This window comes from Ceratotherium simum, chromosome 10 (assembly GCF_057802395.1).
Source record: "Ceratotherium simum simum isolate JZ-2026a chromosome 10, ASM5780239v1, whole genome shotgun sequence".
NCBI classification, from domain to species: Eukaryota; Metazoa; Chordata; class Mammalia; order Perissodactyla; family Rhinocerotidae; genus Ceratotherium; species Ceratotherium simum.
In genome coordinates, this window is record NC_141909.1 from 78,853,770 (window position 1) to 78,877,680 (window position 23,911).

The window sequence follows — 23,911 nt, forward strand, 5'->3', positions numbered from 1 at the left end:
TGGCTTTTTTGAACTGTAATAATCCAAGCTGTCTTTCCCCAGTGTAAAGTCTGGTTTTGTTATGACTGAATGGGGGAATACCTGTGCTAAATCCTTCTATTAAGGAACACAACTTCATAGGCTGAGATAGGCATCAAGAAAAAAAGCACAACTTATGCCCAGGACATAGCATATAAGCTCTTACACAATTCTTTTTTGTGGGACAAATATGGAAGATGAGATGTAAAGCACATTTTAAAGGACTTTAAAAAGATAAAGTTGACTGGCGGCAGTGGGCGGAGAGGTGTCCAATCTGCCATTTGGGATTATGCTTCATCGGTTGTCTGTGAACCTGGACTGCAGTTTTTTTTCCCCCCAAAGCCCCAGTAGTTGTATGTCATAGCTGCACATTCTTCTAGTTGCTGTATGTGGGACACAGCCTCAGCATGGCCGGAGAAGTGGTGCGTCTGTGTGCGCCCGGGATTCGAACCCAGGCCGCCAGCAGTGGAGCGCACGCACTTAACCGCTAAGCCACAGGGCCAGCCCTGAACTGCAGTTTTTAAAAGTCTAACTCTGACAGGCTCTCTGAGACACAAGACACGAGTCACTTAGCCCGAGTCATCATCCCCTGAGGGCGCTTTTAGGGTTAAATGTTTGCATTAAAAATGGTTAGGTATCCTTGTATAAAAACTATTCTGGGCTAAAGAAAATCTCTCAGATTTGAAACTCCTTTTAAAAAAATATGATAAAATAAGCATTTTTGTCAAATATATTGATGAATTTTCTTTTTTTTGGTGAGGAAGATTAGCCCTGAGCTAACATTGGTTGCCATTGCCAATACTTTTTCCTGAGGAAGACTGGCCCTGAGCTAACAGCTGTGCCCACCTCCCACCATTTTACATGTGGGACGCCGCCACAGCACAGCTTTATGAGCAGTGTGTAGGTCCGTGCCTGGGATCTGAACCCATGAACTCTAGGCAGCCAAAGCGGAGTGCGTGAACTCAACCACTATGCCAACAGGCCTGCTCCTGAACTTTCTTTTTTATATGACACTTGCCATCTTTGTAAGGACCTGCTATACAAGCATTAGGCCTGCAATGTGGAGTGGCTGCCCTAAGAAGCAACAGTTATAGATAATGTGATGTTAATCAACATGGAGTTAAAATGTGGGGATTTTAAATAATTTAAAGTCTCTGATTAAGAAACCAGTAGAAAATGAAATCACAGCCTACTATATATACACAATGAAATACAGAATTTATGGTTAAGTTATAAACAATTGTATAGGTACATAATGGTACTTGTCTTAACTAAATTTTAATTGTTATTTATCAGCATTATCATTTGGGCTTTTTCCCCCTACCAGGCTAAAATGAAAACAAAGTTCATTTAAAACTGAATTGTTTGGGGGTTGAGGGGGTTGGGGTTAGATGCTATCCATAGGAAGCACACACCACTCTTAGCCTTCACTTTTGGCTCTCTGGAACTTGAGAGGTTCTTAGCACTGCTCAAACCCAACATGCAATGTTAAAACGAGCAGAGCTTTATTTACCCTGAGACCAAACATTCAGGTGAGAAAAGCTGGGAAAAGACTTCAAATAAAGCACCTTTAAGGAAACGTGACTGTAGTTTGCCATAGAATAAAAAGGTTCATTTGGGTTCTTGTTCCTTTGCACAAGGCACACCTCTGGTATCCAAGGCAAATAAAGCCTCCTGTAATTAGTTCACGGGAGCCCACAGCCGTCGACGCCCTCTGCACTCAGACACCAGTGTACCCGAATCAGTTGGCATCAGGCTCCCGCGTGAAGCCGGGGCTGAGCCCGTATTCCGAGGAGCGGCCCGTATTCCGAGAAGCGGCCCGTATTCCGAGGAGCGGCAGAAGGCCGCAGGAGCAGCCTCTCCCTCCTGTTGCTCTCCCAGGCGGTCTTCTTCCTCTCCCCCGCCACCTGGCTCCACTTCCACGGAAGGGTCAGCTCTCAGGGGGCCAGTCCCATTCGGCCCCCCAGGGCCCCCAAGAAGCGGCAGGTGTCTGGGGACAGCCAGGCAACACACGCGAGTTGCTTCGGCAACCTCACTTTCCTCAATCCCTTTTCCAACTCCACTCACAGAAGCCTTTCAAAGTGAGAACACCATACTGCTAACAAAACCCGTGCACTCGGCCTCCGCGCTCTCCTGGGAGACAGATGCGGCACCCACGACAACTGCCCTCCGCAGCCGAGGACGCTCAAGTCCCGCAGGGTTCGGCGCGGATCCGGGGCGAGCACCGGGCCGACTCCAGCTGCGGCGTGGTTTCCGCTCACTCAGAGCAGGCTCCAGCTCCTCGGACGTCCGGGGTCCCCACGTCGTCCCCAGCAGCGCCGTCACGTTTCTTCTCCCCGTCATGCCCCAAATCTTGTCATTCTGGGGCGAAATCCTCCCTCTACAAATTTATATCCTAGATTATTATGACAACTTTACAAGTCAAAATAAGTGAGGAGTCACTGGTAGTTTTCTCGGTTCCACACCACCGTAGCTCTGGGCCCGGTCACGCCGTCCATTTACTCTCAACCGTCTCTCGGAGTGGACGCCGAGGGGGTCGGTCAGCGTCGGCGGCCCTGCCCGGACCCCCTCTCCCGGAAGCGTTCCTCCTGGAGGGAGGCGGCCCCCCTCGCTGAGTCACGTGGGCGGGAAGGGCAAACCTTGGCGGTTCATTACTCCAGGCACACGGGGGCGCGAGACCGCAGCGGCTGCCGAGAAGGCGGCGGGGTGACGCTCTTGCCCCAGGGACGCCGACGTGCCCCCGTCCTGAGGGCCCGGAGCCCGGAGCCGGAAGCGCGGGCGTCACGTGGCGCGGCGTGTGCCGCTACCTTGGAAACGCGGCGCCCGTGCTCCCGGCTGGAGCTCCGGTGCCCGGCGGGGGCCTCGTGGCGGGGGAAGGGGCTGCTGCAGACCGCGATGCTGTGCGCCCGAGGGCTAGGCGGCCTCAGTGCCCGGGCAGCGGTTCTGCGGCCGGCGCGAGCGGGCCTGGGCGGCCTCGGAGCCGGGATCCGGGCCCGAGGGGTCAGCACCAGCTGGTCCCCGGTGGGCGCCGCCTTCAATGTCAAGCCCCAGGGCAGCCGCGTGGGCCTCTTCGGCGAGCGCCGGGTGAGCGGCGCGAGAGGGGGCTTTCCCCGTCCCCCCGAGTGCAGCCGGCCCCTTCTCCGCGTGGCCAGCGGGGATCTGGGCAAGGTCGTTTGGGTCTGGGAGGAGCCGGGCAGAGCCCACTTGGTACAGTAGGGTGTCGTTTGCGCCTTGGGTGACCTTGACCTCCTCTTTAGGGGCTGGTTTAAAGCGGGCGGGGCGGCCTTGTGTGGTCCCGTCCGCAAAATGTGGGTGCCGGGTGCTGCCTCTGCGTGAGCCTCTTGCCCCACGTGAACCTGAAATAGTTGGTCTTGGCGGTGGCGGTGGATCCCGCCTGCCCGGTCCCGCCGTCTCCTCACACTCAGCCCAGCCCCCGACCAAATTCCCTTGTGCTCCAGCCCTACGCTTGTGCAGTGCAAGGCCTCGCCCTGTGAGTTCACGTGCGGTTTCAAGTGTCTTTTTGTAAGGACACGCTTTCCTTTAGTCTTCTCATTAGTTTCATTGATGCCCGAAATTCCATCATTTTTTTCAGAGCTTTGGGCTCGCTTTGTTTTCTTTTAAAACTCAGAACTGTTGAGAACGGTCTAATTTCCTGTATAGTGCGATGGAGTCGGTCATGTTGACTTCTTCCCCTGGGAAGTCACTGAGTGAATTCTTTGGTTCCTGTTTATTTTTATATCCACACGCCCAGCATGGTGTCTGGCATTTAGTAGGCACTCAGTAATATTTATTGAATGACGGAATTAAAGGTGAAACGAAGGCAAGCTTGAAAGGGACTTACCTAGTGCCCGTTCTATTTTGCATTTGTGAATTTTGTCCGCTTTAGATTGTTTTTATTTTTGTCTTTTTAATTTCTTTATTATTTTTACCACTGTCTTTCTTATAAAGAAGAGCCTAGGATATGGTTACAGTAAGCCTAATGATGTGTTTTCTTATATTATCCCTGTCATTAGCTTTGTCTGTTTTAAAATTATTTTTGTATGAAATTTGCTGCACTAGCTTCCATACGGGTAAATAATGTTGGTATTAACGTAGTTGGTGTGAGGAGGAGGAGAACTACTCGAAGGTACTGAGCAGAAAGACGGAAAGAGTAAGCTTGGTTTTGGGTGGATGAAATATAACTTTAGCTTTATTAATTTTTCTTTTGTAAATCATGATTTTAGGTACTTATATCAGATTTTCAAATATGTGCATTGGTTTTTGACTAAAACAGACAGACAAAAACCCTCAAAGGTTTATGTCGTTTTTTAGCATTACCATAACTGGTAGCCTGAGATTTAGAATTCCCAAGTGTTGTATGGGGAGGTGTGCTGGGAAGTGAAAGTAAATAGTCTGTACTTGAATCAAATTAAACCAAGTTTGTTTTTGGTTGAGCCAGCCCTGACAGGCTAGCAGTTCAAGTTTGGTGTGCTCCGCTTCGTTGGCCTGGGTTCAGTTCCCAGGCGCAGAACCATGCTGCTTGTCTGTCAGTAGCCATGCTGTGGCGGTGGCTCGCCTAGCAGAACCAGAAGAACTTCCAACTATACACATCTATGTACTGGGGCTTTGAGGGCGAAAAAGGAGGAAGATTGGCAACAGATGTTAGCTTAGGGCAAATCTTCCCCCTCAAAAAAAAAAAAACATTTCTTTTTGGTTTCATTCTGCTCTGCGCCCAACTGTCTTTATTTTCTTCAACTTCTTAATATATTTTGAAAAGGTGAACAACTTCCTGCATCCCTTCTTGCAGAAACAGTAGGCCTTATCAGGCCTGAAAGTTTTACCCATTGGTATTTCCCCAAATCAACATGTTAAGCATCTACAAAGTTAATCTATGAAGTTAAGCGTCTAGTCCATTAATTTGTTTCATTCGTCAGTTCTTCTGTGTGTTAGGCATTACGTTGGGCAGCTGGTTAAAATGGTGAAGAGCAGGGTTCTTACCTCTAGGAGCTCTTCTTCTCAGGAGGAAGATTTCCAAACAGATAAATAGCAGTACGGAAGTGTGGAGAGAGTGTGGGCTTTAGAGATGTAGGGAGCAGGTTCAAGTTCTGTCTTTCCTACCATTAGTGACCTCAAACATGTTTTTTTAACCTCTTAAAGTGTGTTTCCTTATCTGTAAAAGGAGAAGGATAGTTCCTGCTCTAGGATTGTGTGCTTTAAATGAAAGAACTTAAACCAAGTCACAGGCCGAAATGGGCAGCAAATTTTATGTTTTTCCAAAAGCATTTTAATATCTTGATATCAAGACAAAAATCACTAATCTGATGAGAATAACCTTTTTCCTGTATCAGTTCAATCGCACTTGTTATTGCACTCAGGAAGAAAAAAAACACAAACATTTATTATGCATCTACTGCATGCCAAGACGTGTACTGTGTACTTTAGATAACATGTTTATTAAATCTTTCTAAAATATCTATGTGCTCAATAATCACTCATCCTCCCTATTTTATAATTGTGGAATAATTGGTACTGTGTACTGGACCTGACTCGATGCCTGACGGTGTCCTAAGGACTTTATGTACACTTTCTAACCTAGTCCCTGTACCCATACTGTGAGATATGTATGGTCATCTGCATTGTGCCTGATGAAAAAATCAGTCCTAGGAGGAGAGAGGACTCGGCCAAGGTTACACAGCTAATGATTATAGCTAACATCTCTTAAAGGCTTTTATGTGCCAGGCACTGTTAAAAATTTTTTTTTTTAAACGTATATTATCTAATTTAAACTTTGTAACCACTTTATGAGTTAGGTTCTGTACTAGTGACATTAGCTGGATTTGGAACCTGTATCATTCTATTTCTGTTTTTTATAAAATAATTAAAAATTGAAGAAAAATTACATTCTTAAAACATTTTTTGTCTAATTTATGTGAATGATATAGGGAATGTGAAAGTGGTATCTGTGATCACAGGTGTTGTAATTATATGATATACCAATGAAAACCAAGATTTCCTTTATGAAAAAAGTATTTATACTTAATACCAAAAAATCATATTTTTAGGTACAAATTAGAAGTATTCTTTTGATTTCAGGGTCTTTTTGGAGTTCCTGAGCTCAGTGCCCCAGAAGGATTTCGTATCGCACAAGAAAACGCCTTGAGAAAGACCGACTTGCTTGTGGAGCGTGCGTGTTGTACGCCCCCGGGGCCCCAGACCGTTCTCATCTTTGACGAGCTCTCTGATTCCTTGTGCAGGGTGGCTGACTTGGTAAGACGCTCGCTTGGTGTAAGACTTGAAGCTCTCTCTCTCTCAAACTTAACATTTCAGCTAAGTTTATTAGGTTTAATATTAGACTGTAAGGTTACAAACGTCTGAACTATTTGAGAGCTGTTGGGTGTAATTTGTTACAGTGAAGTATGTCATTAGAAATGGAAAACTGTATAGGAGCAGGCTGTATTTTGAACTTGTACTTTAATATGTATATTTGAGAAAATATACATGTAATATATAATAAAAGAATGATTACTTGTATGGCAAAGATTCTTAATTTGACAAAGATTCTTCATTCGACAAAGATTCTTCATTCATGAAAACTTCTACCAAAATTCTAATAGAACATTTGTCTGTACATTTACAATAAAATTAATCTTTTGAAAAACTAGTTTTTCTAAACCTTTCAGGAGTGCCTTTTCTAATTAAAAATAAGGTTTGCCATCAAATTAATTGTATTAAGGGCTTCCTTTTGTTTTCTCATTTTGAAGTTGAAATAGAAGCTTACCTGGGTCTCTTCATCACCTAAGAAACCCATGATAGAAGGCATGATTTTCAGTCAGCCCAGAAGAACCGCATCTTGATTTGTAGTATCATGAAGGCGATTATAGTAGTGCACATAATCCAACATTGTGATCAGTCGTGATCCTGTCTACTTGGTACTGGGCTGTAAATAGCTTTTTTTCCACATTCATTTAATATTGAGGCCCCACCATGTGCCAGGCACTGTTCTAGGCACTGGGAATGTGGTCATGAATAAGACAGTCTCTGACCTCGTGTTGCTTATATTCTGGGGTGACTTTTTTTTAGATCTTACTAGGCACCAGACCCTGGTAAGAGCTTTACCTGGATTAACTGATTTGACCACCTCAGCATATCTCCATTTTCAGATGAGGAAAGAAAGGCACTAAGAGGTGAAGTGGTGTGCCCCAGGTCACCTAGCCAGGAAGTGGTGGAGCTAGGCTTTGAGGCCAGGCAGTCGGGCTGCTGAACTCATGCTCTTACCTGCTGTTCTGTACCCCTCTAGGGGCTGGCTGGCTGCTCAGGTGTGATGAGCAGGTCTTCCTTACCTGGAGAGGTTGGCAAGTTGGTTAGCCTCCCCATCTTTTTAGAAAGTGTTTGTTTATTTTTAAAATTATCATACAGTGAAATTTACTTCTTTTAGAGGGTGGTACAGTTCTATGACTTGTAACTCATGTACTCATGTAGCCACCACGACAATCAGGATACATAACTATTCCATCACCCCAAAAAAGCTCTCTTTATAGTCACACCAGCCCCTCACCTCTTACCTCTGGCAACTCCCGATCTGTTCTCCATCCCTGTAGTTTGTCTTTTCTAAAATGTCAGAGAAATGGAATCATATTTACGTTTTGAGATTGGCTTCTTTTACCAGCGTAACACCTCCCCATCTTTGCTTTTTCCTTTTTTCAGAAAATTTCCTTCCTCCCATACATGTGAATTGAGCAGTAACACCTTTCAGATTATCATACAGTCACTATAAGCTTCCCAGTTTTAAGGAAATTGATTAGATATCTTATCTTAAAAGTTTTTTTCCCAGGAGTGAAGTGAGATGTGTTTCAGGCTCCTTGTAGTCCTCAGTTTTTTGGGTCTTGATTCTGTCCCTCAGCAGGTGGGTAGCAAAGGGAGACGTACTGCCACAAAGGAGGCCTCACACCTCTCCGCTTAGTTGTGTCACTGAAACCTGAACAGGAAAGTGTGTCAGTGAGTTTCACTTATGTGGAGTCAAGTGTTGGCTTTTTCGGTCAAAAATCCCACAACTCACTGTCTGTTGTCTTAGCCTGCCTCTTAATTAAGCAGTATTCTAGGATATTTTCCCCATTTTTGCTTTTGCTCTTTGCTAAAAGATTTTAACTTCTCTGCCCCATAGCTTGTCCTATTTTTGAAAGTTTTTATATTTATGAAGTATAATAATATCACATAATATCACATTTAAAAACTATAATGTGATTTATATATGTAAATCTTTGGGTAAAAAAAATTCAAAGAACCTTCTTCCTTCTACAGTTTTTAAGATTTTACCTGCAGGTAAGATCAATACCATTATAATGCATTGGTTTTACAGACTGTTTCCCACCAAATGTACATTTTGTTTTTTTCTTTTTTAATACAGTTGCTATATAACAGCGTTATTTTCCTCATCACTATTACAAATGAGTTTTAAAATGTATGCTGGTGTTTTGAATTTAATGTTGTACGTTCTACAACATATAGATTAGTAATTTGTGAAATTTATAAATTTTATATAGCTTATTTTCAGGTGCTTTAGTACTAATGTTATCTTATTGTTACATCAAATGTATCAAACTGTGGATTTAAATGTTTTTACATTAAAAACTATTTGATAATAAAATTAGGAAATTTTACCTTGTGATTTTATTTCATGTTATAGTCACACATGTTGTCTTCTTGGAGAATGATGAAAATACGTAGTATTTTGTAGTTCCCCTGTACTTCTCTTTTGCAACTTGCTGCAGTTAGCATGAAAACTAAAATCTAGTTTTACCTGATTTCATTTTTTGTAAAGAAGAATTGTAGCTCAGTGCAATCCTAAGGTCAGCGTAGCAGCAGCCGCAGCAGTGGTGGCTCTGCCATTTCGGCTGGGACTGGGAATTCATATTTATTGAAAGGATAGAGAATATGCCTTTGTTTTCTTCACAAAGGCTAGAATGTAGTTAAATTGGTCTTGAAACTATACTGTGTGTCAATTTAAAAAAAAGGAAAGGCCTCTAAGAGTTGTTCTCTGGAGCCAGGTTAACATGTGAGAACCATATTGCAAACAATTTTAAGTCAGCAAGTTTTAGAATATTTGAAACAAGAGTCTGCTTTTTGAACTATACAATTAGGAAGAATTCACTTGGTGTTGATATTTGAAGGAGAAAGACTTTTCTAAAGGTTAAAGTATTTTCTCTGCAGTGAAACAAATGTGGTTCCAAGGAATAACAGAATTAATAAAGGTTCAGAGAAGCTGCTTTGCCCTACTAGTTGAGGAAAATCTCAGTAATGGAAATGCATAGGTTAAGCCAGATGGCACATTTTAAAACACAGGTTTTTATTTTTGCCCTCAGATCCTAAAAGAAAGCTTTCCATCAAATTCCTCTTGGTTTTGTCTTTCCTCTTTATTAGGCTGATTTTGTGAAAATTGCTCACCCTGAGCCAGCATTCAGAGAGGCTGCGGAAGAAGCTTGTAGAAGTATTGGCACCATGGTAGAAAAGTATGTTCTGTTCCCCCTTCGTTACAGCATTGGCTGACCTGGTTTCTTGGATTTGTCCTTTAGGAAATTTGTCCATAGGGCTTGCCCCTGCCCTGCAAAGGGGGGATGGTGTGTGCTACCACTGCCTGCTGCCCAGGGTGGAGGGGCAGAGGCAGAGCCGGGGGCAGGCCGCTGCGCTCACCTTCCCAGTACTTGCAGTGTGACTTTGGGCTAGCTATTTATCTGTTCTGTCACTTAGTTTCCTTGTCTGTAAATGGAGTAATAAAATGATTTGCCTCTTAGAGTTGTCTTAAGGAAAATGGGATAATAAATATAAAGTGCTTATAATGGTGTAAGGCATATAGCAGACATCCAGCATCCTTATTACCATTGTTCTTGTTTAAATTAAGTAGGGGTATCTTGCTTAGTATCTCAGTGGCAAGTTGGAGACTATAGATTATCGTGTGATTAAATTGCGGTTTCACTGGTGGCTGTGGGCCCCAGGGCAGGAAGCCGACACTGTCTCTACACAGCCGCCTTGCAGTCCCTGTGGATTTGGGATTGGGAGGTCTAAGGAGATCATAATATTATCCGAGAGGGCTGAGGCTATGATGAAGTGAGTTATTTTAAAGTGATTTTGAGGTGAATTTAAATATTTTAAGCCAGGGGGCCGGCCCGGTGGCGCAAGCGGTTAAGTGTGCGCGCTCCGCTGCAGCGGCACGGGGTTCGCCGGTTCGGATCCCGGCGCGCACCGACGCACCGCTTGGTAAGCCATGCTGTGGTGGCGTCCCATATAAAGTGGGGGAAGATGGGCATGGATGTTAGCCCAGGGCCAGTCTTCCTTGGCAAAAAAAAGAGGAGGATTGGCAGATGTTAGCACAGGGCTGATCCCCTCACAAAATATATATATATATATATATATATATTTTAAGCCATTTATGAGAGCTCCAGCGTGCTTTTTAAAATAGCTTAGGGGTGGGCAGTGCTATATTCAATCATTTAGGCACATGACGCCCTGCCAGAAAGTGTCTAAAGCTAGGGAGAGCGCGGGGCTCACCTGGCATGAATTTACCACTGAAGAAACATCGGGAGACTGTATTTCACGAAGCAGATGTTGGAGGAGGGGTCAGTGTCTCTAGTTTGACAAGGCTTCCTTGAGGACCTGATGCTTCGGGATGTGCTGCTTGTCCCCCATCGAGCACCATTTTGCTCTTTGGGACAATGCATGTGATTTTTTTTATTGAAAATCAGCTCGTCCAATAGGATAACCTGGTCCTTGCACATTCTAGACACTGGGCATGATGACGGGGCTGACACTGGGGACTCCCTGGGAAAAAGAGAACACTGACTGGGGAGAGGCCCCAAGAAATGAGTCAGAGCTGCCAGGTCACCTGCCTGAGGCACCCAGAATGCTGTTGTGCCCGAATTTAGGTACACATCTGGTCTAAAGGACATGGGCTCTTAATTTTGTGGGAGGGCAGTGGGAAACCCTAATTGGTAGCGAAGTGTTGTCAAGAGTGTGTGTGCCAGGTCGTCGCTTCGCCTGGAAGAGCTCGTCTGTTCTTTATTACGCTCCGCTGCGGCCCAGGCCTGCCTGGGACGGGGAAGTCAAGTCCTGAGGCAGAGCCCGTGGCCTTCGCTGGAGCTCTGCTTTCCCTCCCCGCCCAGCACTGACTCGTTTTCCCCTGTAGTCTGAGTCATGTCGTAACTGCTGCAGTTGATCTTTTAGCTGCATGCGTAGAATTGACTTATTTTCCAGTAGTGGAAAAAAAGCCTAAAATTAGGTGTGTTTGTTTAGAATTAACGCCAAATATAAGCTTAAAATATAGACTTTATCTCAGGGTCTTACAACGTGAAACATTTGTCCAGCCTTCTGAGGAGGGTGCGGTGCAGGCTGCCTCTGAAGTGCTGTCCTTCTGACGTGGAGCGGCTCGTTGGGTGAACGGGCGGGAGGAATTGGCGCCCACGTGGACTTTCCCCCGGGTTCCTGCCCTTCCTCTTGAGGGCTTTTCGGTTGGCGCTGACTGCCTCAGTTCTCTTGGGGTTTGGGGTGGCCCATGAGAACCATGGCAACAGAACCCCTTCGATTTTTATAAAACTGCAGGTTATTGATTGTGAACTGACTGGGGAACCAGGCCATCCTGGAGTCCCTGAGTAGGAATTGGTGGTTGGTCCTTATAACCTCGCCCTTCCCTGCGGATCCACCTGACAGGACTCAGATTGTATCTAGAAGTGGCTCACTACTTAGGCCTGGGAGTGCCAGGGCTTTTGGCATCCAGGGAAGAAGGACTCAGGACCTGAAGTGGTACCCTGAATTAGGTTGAGAGCAGTGCTCAGGTTGGGGGGCCAGAGGCAGGCTGGCACGGCACCTGACAGTGGCTGTGGTCTGTCCGTGTGCAGAGTGTGTGCTGTGCGCTCGTCATCTCGTTTACCCCTCAGGACGACGTTAAGGTCTAACAAGCTGAGGGAGGTCAGTAACTGCCCCAAGGTCAGAGGAGTAGGGCTGGTGCTGCAGCCTGGTGTGTGGCTCTGGAACCTGTGTCCTTGAGCTCTCCTCACAGCGTGTGCTACTGCTCCCCCAGACAAGCAAAGGTAGCCCAGGTTCTAGGGTACATACCCCGTTCAGGACTATAGAGTCTGTGTGTGTGTATCCTCCCCCCATCCTCACTCCTCTCCTTTTATTAAAAAAACAAATGGCTGTTGGCATGTTGCTGACGGGGACTGGTTCTCAGTGGCAGTGGAGTCAAATCATCAGTTATCATGTTCCTCCCTTCTTTCCTGTCTGCTTTTCTGACCCCAGCTGCTGACTGGCTTTAAATTTATCCTTTTAACTTCCAACAGTTAGTACCTTGACACTTGGCCTAGCAGACTGCCTGTTCCTGTGCTCAGTGTGGTTATTCTAGTCCCAAGCCAAAGGAAGAAACAAACAAAACCCCAGACCTTTGGTCTCTGGGCGTGTATATGCCAGAATTTGACATATTCTTTTGATGTAAAATTAAAAAGGTATTAGAAAATCATTTAATTTTTTTCATTTGTAATCTTTCTAGGTTGAACACAAACGTGGAATTATATCAAAGTCTGCAAAAATTACTAGCTGATAAAAAACTCGTCGATTCCCTTGATCCAGAAACCAGGTACTCATTCGTTTCATTCATTGTGATTGTGACTGTAGAGTAATATTGGAAGACCCCCCCAACCCCCCCCCACTCCTGACCTCCCCATGTCTCCGTACTCGCAGCCCCGCTCTCCCCCACATCTCTGCACTTGCAGCCCCCCGTGTCTCTCGAAGCCTGCCTACCCCCACCATATGTCTGCGCTCTCTCCACCAGAGTATCTGTACCAGGTCGTGCTTCTTCCTCTTACCCTGCTTTCTTTTTCTTCTTAGTCCTAATCACTTCCAGCATTATCCTACCTGTGTGTTCGTTTGTTTATCATCTCTCTACCTCACTGGACCAGAAGCTCCTTGAGGGCAGGGACTTGGTCTCTTTTATTCACTGCTGCATCCTCAGCACCTACGACATCATGTGGCTTGTGGTAGGAGCTTCACCAATGAATGAAGTCCTCTAAACACTTGATAATTACACTTAGCTCCATGCTTAAAGTTCCATAATCGATGCCACCAGAAGATATAAGCCAATTAATTTCATTTACTGGGTGGATGTCAGGATCCTTGAAATGGTTTGCTTTGGTTCATTAGATTACGTTTATTAATCTGAATCAAAAAGGCTTCATTTCTAAGTCAATACATAAAAATATTTGATATAGGATTTTGGATATCATATTTCTTTGCTCAAATTTATTTATTTATAAAATAAGTACAGCAGGGTTTGTCATTAACCTGCCTATATATTATTTGTCTCATAGCACAGAGATTAATGTTTTTTCTTACCTGTTTGTACTTGTTTATCTACTTTTATTTATGGGATACTTGTTTCCTTTAGCTCCTCAGTTCTCCCTCCTCCTGCTTCTTTCTCTCCCTTCTGTCACCATATGTGGCTTGTGACCCAGGTGAAGCTGTATGCTCCAGGGATGGGTGGATGGTGGATCAGTTGTGTTAATCTGGTATATGAGTACTGTGCTGTACGAGTGGAACAGGGAGGCTGTCTTGGAGGGCTAGTTTTCACCACACTGCCTGGCATGCAGGTATTGGTTTGGTCTTATTTCACCTCATCCATCCTGGTGCTCAGGATGCTAGTAAAGCTCGCTGTACTGTCAGGTTAGTTTCTCTTTATTATAATTTTAGGCTTGAGCTTTCTATTACCTTCATTAGCAAAACAAGCAAAAGTTGAATGCCTGCTTAATTGTGCCAGATTTATACTCGGCTGGTACTGACTGAGTAGCAATAGCAGGTTATTCATAATCTGACTTTACTAAAGATTCACTTTTCCATATTTAATGTGTAAAAATTGCAGTGGAATAGCAGGCTATTTTAGATACAGAGGACTTGTGCTAATAGGATACATACCACATTTCTAGATGTTACTGAAAATTCCGATAGGATTTTTTAAATAACAAAATGATAAATACACTGGGAAGAATAAGCTGGGTAGGATATCAATATGCTAGAAAGGAAAGGTACCTTGGAAGTGGGTGGAAACAAGAATTTGAAGTAATGATTATCGATAATCATGGCACTTATACGTCATCAACAGTGTTGTCTAGAACCCAGAAAGAACCTTGCCTATGGTGAAGTATAAGACAATGGCTAAAACAAAGAATTATAGATTTAATGAATTATCTTGTCATGACAAGTTAATGTGTAAAAGAAATGATTTAAATTGAGTAGACCATCATTTTATTCTTATATGCATTCCTTGAAATGCTAGTTCTATGAGCTATTATAAAGTATTCCTAGAGGGGTCCCGTTGGTCAGTAAATTTGGAAATCTGACATATTAATGTATTTTCCTCTCGGAGAATTTTAGTATATTAGAGTCTCCGAGAAGTCCAGCCATAAAGAAACCTGTTTTACTTGGTGTTTTCCAAAACCATCAAGAGCTCTCTTGTATGCAAACAATATAACAAACACATTCTTCAGAAAATATAGTGGAGGGACAATCCCAGTCACAAGAGCAACAGAAGCTGTAGTACACCTTGGAATAAACTCAGGAAGGCAAAGAGTGTGGAACCTGAGAACACAGTCACACCTGGGACGCATGAAAGATGATGTTTAAATAGAAACCATGCTGTATCCTTAGATAAGAAAGAGGAAAGCTCACTAGTGTTCCCTACTGGTCTGTGAGTTTAGTGCTATCCAACCTATATCTAAAGAAGGTTGTTTTTGTTACTTAAAATGACTTTGAAGGCATAGACAATAAATATGCCAAAATAGGCAGGAAAAATCTTGTAAAGAAGAGTACTAAAAAGGGACTTGTACCAGACAGTAAGATATATTATAAAAATACTATATTTACAAGAGCATTATACTTATGCCAGAATAGTCAATTAGATCAATGAAAGAATAGAGAAATTTCAGATACACACACAAATATATATGACTGTATTCAGTATGTGATAGAAGTGTCATTTCACATCAGTAGGGAAAGACTTGGTTTTCAGTTAAAAATGTTAGGCCAGTGGATAACTATTTTGAGGAAAAAGTAGGTCAATTAAAGATGTAAATATTTAAAAAAAAAAATCATAAGAGTACTAATAATCTTGGAATTTGGAAGGTCTTTCTTAGCATAATATTAAAGTCAGACCACAAAAGAAAAGATTCTGATTTGATTATATAAAAACTGCAAACTTTGGTATGCCAAAACCTTTCCACATTCAAAGTAAGAATACACAAATGTTACTTACATGATAAAGGATTAATGTATTTACTATGTTAAGAGGCCTTACAAATTATTAAAAAAAGGAAAAAATGAACCCTCTGTAGAAGAATGGGTAAAGGATTCTTTTTGTGAAACTCTCATTTCACAAAATAAAGAATATTTATTTTGTGTGTAAAGTGGTGGCTGGAGATGTGGCCTCTAGCATTAGACTGTGTCCGGTGGATATTGGCTCCATAGCTCTCCACACCTTGGTTTTCCCCTCTGTAAGAGGAGAATAAAAAAGTACTGCATAGGATTATTTAGAGGTCTCAATGAAATAATTAATGTAAAATGCTTTGTCATTATCCAGCACATAGTAGTCATTCAGTAAATAGGACCTACCACCATTAAAGAAGATAACACAAAGCCAAGAGCCCATCAAGTGATGAGGTTGAAACAGTAAGATTAGTGTTTTGATGGTTTGAGGTAATGGGTCCTCTCTAGTTAAGGTAAACTGATAAATCTTTATAGATGACAATTTGGTACTATATATCAATGTGCATACTTTTTGATCAATGTAATTTCTTGGAATTTATCCTAAGGAAATAAACAAGGATAAAAAGATGTATGTAATAAGGATTTTAATCATAGCATAGTTTACTGGAGTGGGAAAAATGAAAGCATTTTTAGTCCATATGATGAAACACAATATCAACATTAAAAACCATGTTTTTGAAGAATATGAAGATATAGAGAAATGTTCAATGTTTGTGATATAATTTTATAAGAAAAACAAGATACTAAAGCCTATGTTGTCAAGTCCCAGTTATTCTAAATAAGTAGTATAACATATTGAAAGTAGATTGGATAGAAGCCAGGAGAAGGTCTTTATTGTTGTTGATGTTAGCCAAAAGTTAGTTGCCCCCAAGACAGTATTTTCATGAGACCAAAGATGCTGCCTCAGCCTGTGCTTCTCAGGACAGGGGTCCCGTTGGGTGTCGTGTGTCGTGTGGTCCACACACACACCCCCCCCCACTCCCCCCCGCCACAACCTGGCCTCCTGGGGCAATGGATGTTTAAGAGTGAAGGAATCAATTTAGTGCCCCTTATGTCTGTTCAGAAACTCAGCAAACATTTTTCAGGTACCTACTATGCTGGGCACTGTGCCGATTTCTCTAACCTTATCTATTTAATTAGACCTCCTCTTCATAGCCTTAAAAAAAATGAAGTAGATTGGAAGGAAATACAAGAATTTTAATAGTGGTTATCTTTGGTGGGATTAGTGATTTTAATTTTTTCATATATTTCTACAGTAAAGCTGTTACACAGTAAGCCTTTATTATATAATAAACATATTATACAATAAATTCCCATCCCCAATTTATCAACCCTTGCTGTCTTTCTTTTCTTTTGTTAAAACAAACAGAAGATACCTTTGCTAGAAAAGAGAGTGGTATGCTTTTTGGGTTGACTGTTTAGGAAGGAGATCAGTGTGAGGTGGAGATAATGGGGACAGTTTAGGGGCTTGAGTGAGGCACTTTACATTATTTAAGAAAGAAGTATATGACTAAATTATTAATGTGGTCTATTGAGTTTTCAGAATTTTAGAAGAACTTTAATTCTGTTCATTCAGGGTATATTGGTACAATAATCAGGAAGATAAATATATCCATTATGAAAATTCAAGGAAAGGCAGGAGAGTAGATCAAATATTTGAATAACTTAATTCCAGAAGAAAAGTAGATTTTTAAAAAAAATATTATTGACAGAAAGATGTGTTACACTGGAAATTGGTTCCAAGCATGCAGTGGGATTGGAAAGAAAACAATTCTGGTTAGCCAAGAGACTCAGCTTCCGGCACAACATCAAAGAATTTAATATTCTAAGAAGCTGCTACTAGTTGGAAGAAAAACTGAAAATCTCATGCAGAAGGCCTTTGAAAAATTGTCCAAGTATAGATGGTTTCATGTTTTTAATTATTGGGATTTGGATGGAGTTGAAATAAATAAGTAATTATCATGGTAGCTTTCACAAGTTTGTACTCTATGAATAAAGGAATAAGCTCTTACACAAAAAGCTAATCATAATTGTTTTTCATGTTCTGCAATACATACATTGACATTTAAACATTGGTTGAAGCTATTTTTTGTTCCCTCTTTACTTACTATACTTAAACATCAAATAAAGCATTTATAACCCAGTACAATGAAGGGCTCCGACCACAACTTTCCATCCTATGGCTTCAACACAACCTTTTCAAAAATTCTGTGTTTACCCAACATGTATTTGTCTTTTAATTAAGTTTGTTAAGTGAAGATCACAAATGCTGTTGGAGCTCATAGCACAGGCCCCTAATTTGGTTGGTGGGGAGGATGGTATTCAGAGACCTCAACGTGGAAGACAGGGCATTTCATGAGGTGCCAGGTGAGTCATGCCAAGGACTTGTGATGCTGAGAAAGATCATCCTGCAGGGGTGGAGCACTGGAGGCACGGCGGCCGGTTGTGGGTGCTTACAGTGTGTCAGGGCCCGGGTGATAGCAGCCTGAACTAGGATGGTGGTAGTAGGGAAGGAGAGAAGGGGTCATTTTGGTTGACTGCACTATTTCTTTCTAATCTTCCTCCTCCTTACCAACAAGTAATTAGCTGCCATTTATTGAGCAATTTTCATATGCCAATAAATAAGTGATAGGCAATTATATCTTACATTTTAGTAATACTAACATAAGTTCTGTGAGATATACTCTTGTTTCCTGATCCCCCAATATTTATCAGTCATACTTATTTATGAGTGATGTTAGACTATTATCTCCTGGACCAGGTTTTTTCACTCTAATGGAGTTGAAGAACTGTTATCCAGAATGCTTTCATTGTGGTTGTTGTTTATTGTTCTGATTAAATTGTTACATCAGGGAGAGGTTAGGGAGTTGGGACCTGTTGTTAAGTTTGCAGATGCATTTTATGATCATTAAAAAATGTTGATCTTTAGGGGCTGGCCTGGTGGCGCAAGCGGTTAAGTGCATGCGCTCTGCTGCGGTGGCCCGGGGTTCGCCGGTTTGGATCCGGGGGCGCTCACCGACGCACCGCTTGTCAAGCCATGCTGTGGTGGCGTCCCATATAAAGTGGAGGAAGATGGGCATGGATGTTAGCCCAGGGCCAGTCTTCCTCAGCAAAAAAAAAAAAAAGGAGGAGGATTGGCAGATGTTAGCACAGGGCTGAACTTCCTTGCAAAAAAAAAAAATGTTGATCTTTACAAAGCATACTAGTACTAATTCTTGAAGTAGTGAGGAATCTTCCTTCACAGGTCTTAAGCAAATTAAGCACAAGGGGAAGAGGATGGTGGCTTGAAGCTGATAAAGAGCTTGCTTTTTAATAGTGATGTGGGAATAAAAGGTGATGTTTTAAGTACTGCTGATATGTCAAAGGGTATTATTGATGGTCTTCTTCGAAGTCTCCAGACACTTTATTTGTACCCGTGTTTATATCTTTGTTTTTCGCAGGGGGAGATTTACCCTAAGCTAACGTTTGTTGCCGATCTTCCTTCTCCCCGCACCCCCTCCAAAGCCCTAGTACGTAGTTGTGTATAGTTATTAAGTTCTTCTACGTGACCCGCCACCAGAGCATGGCTACTGACAGACGGTGGTGTGGTTCTGCACCCGGGAACTGAACCAGGGCTGCCGAAGCAGAGCGTGCCAAACTTTAACTGCTAGGCCATCAGGGCTGGTTCCTGTTTATGTCTTGTATTGTATTCATTCATTCAAAAAGTGTTTATCCCCTTATGGGACCATGCCTTATGGAACATACAGAAATCTTTACTCACAAGAAGCTTAGAGTATAGTTCTGTTAAATATAAATATGCTAAATATAAATAAGTAATATAAATAAATATGCTAGATATAAAATCTATTATAGTTACACATGTACAGGCTTACCTGTTGCAACAGGCAGCATGTCTCTGTCCCACAAGTACTTATTTGGAACATTGCATATAGTAGGCAGCAGATATTTTTTGAAGGAAAGGCAGCTGCATAGTTGAAAAGATGTACACCTCCTTTGGAAAAAAGCAGGAGACAAATTTGGCCTCATTGGAGTAATCGTCATTCTTTTGGTTCGATTTAAGGGTTATTGTACAGTGAGCATGATGTTATGGCACCTGGTCATCCGTAGGAGAGCTGAACACCCCGCCAGTCAGCTGGCTGCTGTGCTTCACTTCTAAGAGGTTACGCTCCTGGTTTCAAACAGATTATCTGTGTGTGTGTGTGTGTTGAAACATCTGGTTTTTTGGCAGTAATGTTAAAAAAGACCAATTTATTTAACCAAAAACTGATTTTTGTTAACAATTGTTATTACCTCTTATAACCTGGGCCGCATTTTATTTCTAGGCGAGTGGCCGAACTGTTTATGTTTGATTTTGAAATCAGCGGAATCCATCTAGACAAAGAAAAGGTAAATCTTGCCTCTCTGTTTTGACTCCTCTTGTTTTGCTAATATTTAATTGGCATCTTTGTTGCTCCAGTCCTTGTATATTGCTTGAATTTGCATATTATAAAAACTCTTGGGTTGTTTATATTATGAAATTCTTCCATAGGTTGTATTTGAATGTATAGTGCTCCCCTAGAAGTTGGCCTATCATCCATGATAATTCAGAATTAAGAAATTACTTGAGACAGTTGGGTGTTTTAGATGTCGTGGAATTAGGGTGAGATGGGCAGTATCAGGAAGGGCAGGCACGAGAGCAGGAAAGCTGATGCCATTGAGGATTCAGGTCTGGAAGTGGCAGTACAGGGACTACTATCATTAAGACCTTTACAGAAGCGTGTTTACTCACATTAACAGTGTCTTTGACAGCTCCACACAGTTTTGTTCTGGAAGCAGTAAGCGTGGGTTATACAGTGTTTAAACTGTGGTGGGAGGGATCTTATACATTGTCCAGACCCCTTGTTTTACAGATGTGGACGTAAGGCAAAGGGGTTTGTTCAAGTTCCCATCCTTAGTTTCCAGGACTTCTAATTCTGGCCACTGTTCTTTCTAGAACATAACATCCTAAGAAACTGAGTGCCTCGTTTCAATATTAAGCTCAGGGTTGGAACAATGGGGGTGACTCGACCATCACTGAAAGATCTGTCTGCTCCACAGTATCTCCCCTACTTGCCTATAGTCTAGACTATTATGGTTATCCTTTTTTTTTTTTTTAATAGATAAATGTGTTTCTCCTAATATAGTATAAAGCCAGTTACCTATTAAGAGATTAGTTTATCAGAGTATCTTGGAAAGTAGAGGGCCGGGTCTTGGGGGTGTATGTCACTTACAATAGATAATATCATTTTGATTGATGCTGGGTTTGAGTAGTGCTGAAGCTGCTCACACCTTGATGTGCTTATGTGGCTTTAAGGGCTCAGCACAAGACTCCTGGGCTGACCCTGAGCCTGGGCATGCCTTCCCGGCAGTCCATGAGGCTGCCAGGCTCTGCTGTAAACTCACATTGCTTAAAATGGACACATCTGCCCCTCTCCACGCCAGTTCTTGATTAATACTTCTCTGTATCAATGATACCACTATTCTCTCAGTCACCCAGATAAAATTTTGGAGTCAGTTTGCATTTTTTCCATTCCCAATACTTTCATATCTAAATTAGTGACCAAGTCCTTGGATTGTTTCTGCATCTCCAAAAGCAGTTCATCTCGACCCTTATCACCAGACACCTGGGCTGTCCTAAAGGTCTTTGTCTTTCTGACACTCATTATAATTAACAGCACTTAAGCATTTGCTATTTAAAGCATATATTTCTCATCAGATCTTCATAACAACTTTGAGGCTGGTACTCCTATTATCCCTGTTTTATAGATGAAGAAACTGAGGCACCTAGAGGTTCTGTGATTTACCCAAGGTCACAGAGCTAGTAGGTGGAGGCTGTTACATATGCCCGACAGACTCCAGAGCCTGCTCAGCTAGTCCTGCCTGCAGGTTTCTGCTGGTCAGTCTAACCTGTCTGTGAACATTAAAGCATTGATTTGATTGTTACTCTCCTGCCCAGAACCTTTCAGTGACTTTGAATCGTCTATTGCAAAAGTATAAATAGCAGTTAATATGTAACAAGAATTCACATGGCAGTACTTTCCCAGCGCTCCCTGTGCCAGGTGTAACTCATTACACTGTCCTCCTCTGTCTGGTCACCAGGTGTGCCTGCCTGAAACCCCCATTAAGGCTTTCATCTTCAGGCCATGGTGTCTGGGAAGCTTTATCAGTCCACCAGGTGGAATTTTGTATTCATCTGAACTCACATTTTACTTATTGCACGTATATGGCATTTATCTTTAACTGCCTTTTATTGAAGTTGTTGTTGTTATTATTATTGCATCGCTTATCTAAATTATAGGCTTCTCAAGGACAGAGAGTGCAGATCATGTTTTTTCTAGTTTTGGACTCAGTTAAATATTGAATGAATGTATGATTAATCATAATAATGATGGCTGATATTAATCGTTTGATATCTTCAGGAGGAAGGTTGCTAAGAGAGAATCTAGATGAATAGTTTTATTATTTTATATAATCCTCCTGAAAGATGTTTTTGAAACTTTACTAAAAAGCAGTATGTGTCAAGTCAGGGACAGTTTCACCAGCGTTGACCTTGTTGCTTTTATCTAAATGAATGTTCTTACGAGGATAGCTTCCCTTCTAGCAAGTAACTCCCTGGGGACCCAAGAGTATTAAAGATGCAAGTGAAGTCAACCTGCTAAATTCCTCTCTTGTAACTTCCCTGTCTGTTCTCAAAGGTGCTCCAATAGGACAGGATAAAAGGAAGACATGTTACACTCTTTAAAACAGAGATCTTGAAATAAACCCACCAACATAATCTACAAGTGTAAAGGTCTATATTTTTTCTATAGGTTATTTCTTATTTTTAAGTTCTCATGAATATAACTTAAAAGTTTAAAATTAATGGAAGTATGTGTTTTTTAGCAGTCATTTAATAATTCACAACAATTTCATAGAACAATTTCATAGAATTCTTAGAGTTCAGAGTACTGCGTGTTTAATTATGTCAGAATGATGAAATGATATGCCTAGCAGATTGGTGCAGGCAGGAAATAAACCCAGTTTAAAATTTTCTGGAGATTTTAACAGGTGACAAATTCTTTGAAGTAATTAATTTTATCCCTTTTTTTCATAGTAAAGACTTTGGGGAAAATTTTTGAAACTATAGTGTAATTTCCAGGTATCTTTCACCTTTTTTGTTATTCCACTAGTTACCATTGGGTGGTGATAAATGGCCATATCAGAAACAAAATAGGCAAAAAGAGAAATCTGTACTATCAAGACTCTAAAAACTAATTTTTCCCAGGAAGTTTGCATTTTCTATATTGAAACATTTTTGGTTATTAATACAGTTAATTTTCTTCAACATCTTATCAAGTGTACATCTGCATCTTATCTATTTATCTTTTAAAAAATATTAATGCTGCTTTATCATTTTTTAGGGTCATAGTATAGAATCTGTTAACAGCTATTGACCCCCTTCCCAGAAAGATTTGCATGTGGCTTCACCTGAAGCCTATCATGAGTCCAGGTCCAGACGCCTACCTGGTTTTCTAGTAACGGATAACTGAAAATTCACCCCTCATCTTCCAGTAGACCTAATTTTGTGGACTATAGTTGATGTTTCATCTGAAATGCTTGTGGCACCCGCTTTGATAATACGAGTTTTCTCAGGAGATTGTGTGTCCTAAAGGTGTGACTGCAAGATAAAACCCACTGGGTGTGCCAGCACCACCCACGTCATCATCAGTGACTCTCCCAGGGCCCAGCAGGTGCCAGGCATGGAGCAGGAAGATGGGGTCCTGCCCTGCGGGTTCTGGTCCAGTTCTCACCACTCCCTGCTGTCGTGTTATAGCTACTCAGTATATGCAAAATCAGAACTTGTAAAGTGCATCTCCCCCTTTTGGATGTCCACTACAGTCTTGGGAAGAATTGTATTAGTTACTTTCCTTTCCCTCTACTCTTTTAGTCTAATCTTCTAAGACTGAGTGTATATGTACGTATATATATATATAGATTTTGGGGGGGGCCAATTCATAATTTTATCAGCATACTTTAACACTCCTCAACAAACTAAGTGGGTAAAAATTAGTAAGTTTGAGTAATATATATGTATTAGATGTTTAGCCTTCTGGAAAAGTAAACATGACTCTTGAACACAGGTGGATCGTTTATTAAAAAAATAAATCCCCAAACTTAGAAATTCTGCAGCTGTGGTGGAGGCTGGGATGCCCTGCCCAGAATCACCTTCAGGAATGAGGAGGGTATTCTCCTTGCCCTGGGAGCCCTGCCCGCAGACAGCATGCAGCATCAGACCCTCAGGGATCGCCCCACCGCAGAGTCCAAAGCTCGCCCCTCCTGGGCAGCCTGCATAAGACTCAGTATATTTTCTCATCTCCCCTTCAAATACTTAATTTTTTTAGTCTAAAAATACTTTCAAGCATCATATTGACTAGATTCAACTAGCCCACTATTCTCTGACTCACTTAAAGAAGAGGTCTTTGGGGGGATTTGAGAGGATTCTGCACTTCCTAATGTTGTTAACTTCAGAGATTATATAAAAAGTTACATAACCTAGACATAAAATAGAGCTCTAGAAGTTATATAAATCTTAAAGCAAAGAAACACTATAAAACCAAAA

At 41.9% G+C, this 23,911-nt stretch overlaps 1 protein-coding gene across 2 annotated transcripts in view; it reads left to right on the forward strand.

Annotated features, from left to right (window-relative positions):
- Nucleotides 1-2,833: 2,833 nt before the first annotated feature.
- MIPEP (mitochondrial intermediate peptidase) overlaps nt 2,834-23,911 on the forward strand; it is a 176,355-nt gene continuing 155,277 nt past the window's right edge. Inside the window, exons 1-5 of one of the 2 annotated variants that reach the window (XM_087436299.1) lie at nt 2,834-3,102; nt 6,091-6,264; nt 9,415-9,503; nt 12,530-12,616; nt 19,617-19,680. In XM_087436299.1, the coding sequence (XP_087292425.1) occupies nt 2,914-3,102; nt 6,091-6,264; nt 9,415-9,503; nt 12,530-12,616; nt 19,617-19,680 (603 nt within the window). In that variant the 5' untranslated portion in view covers nt 2,834-2,913. The remainder of the gene's footprint in view (nt 3,103-6,090; nt 6,265-9,414; nt 9,504-12,529; nt 12,617-19,616; nt 19,681-23,911) is intronic. The other variant, XM_004435263.3, reaches the window with a different exon arrangement.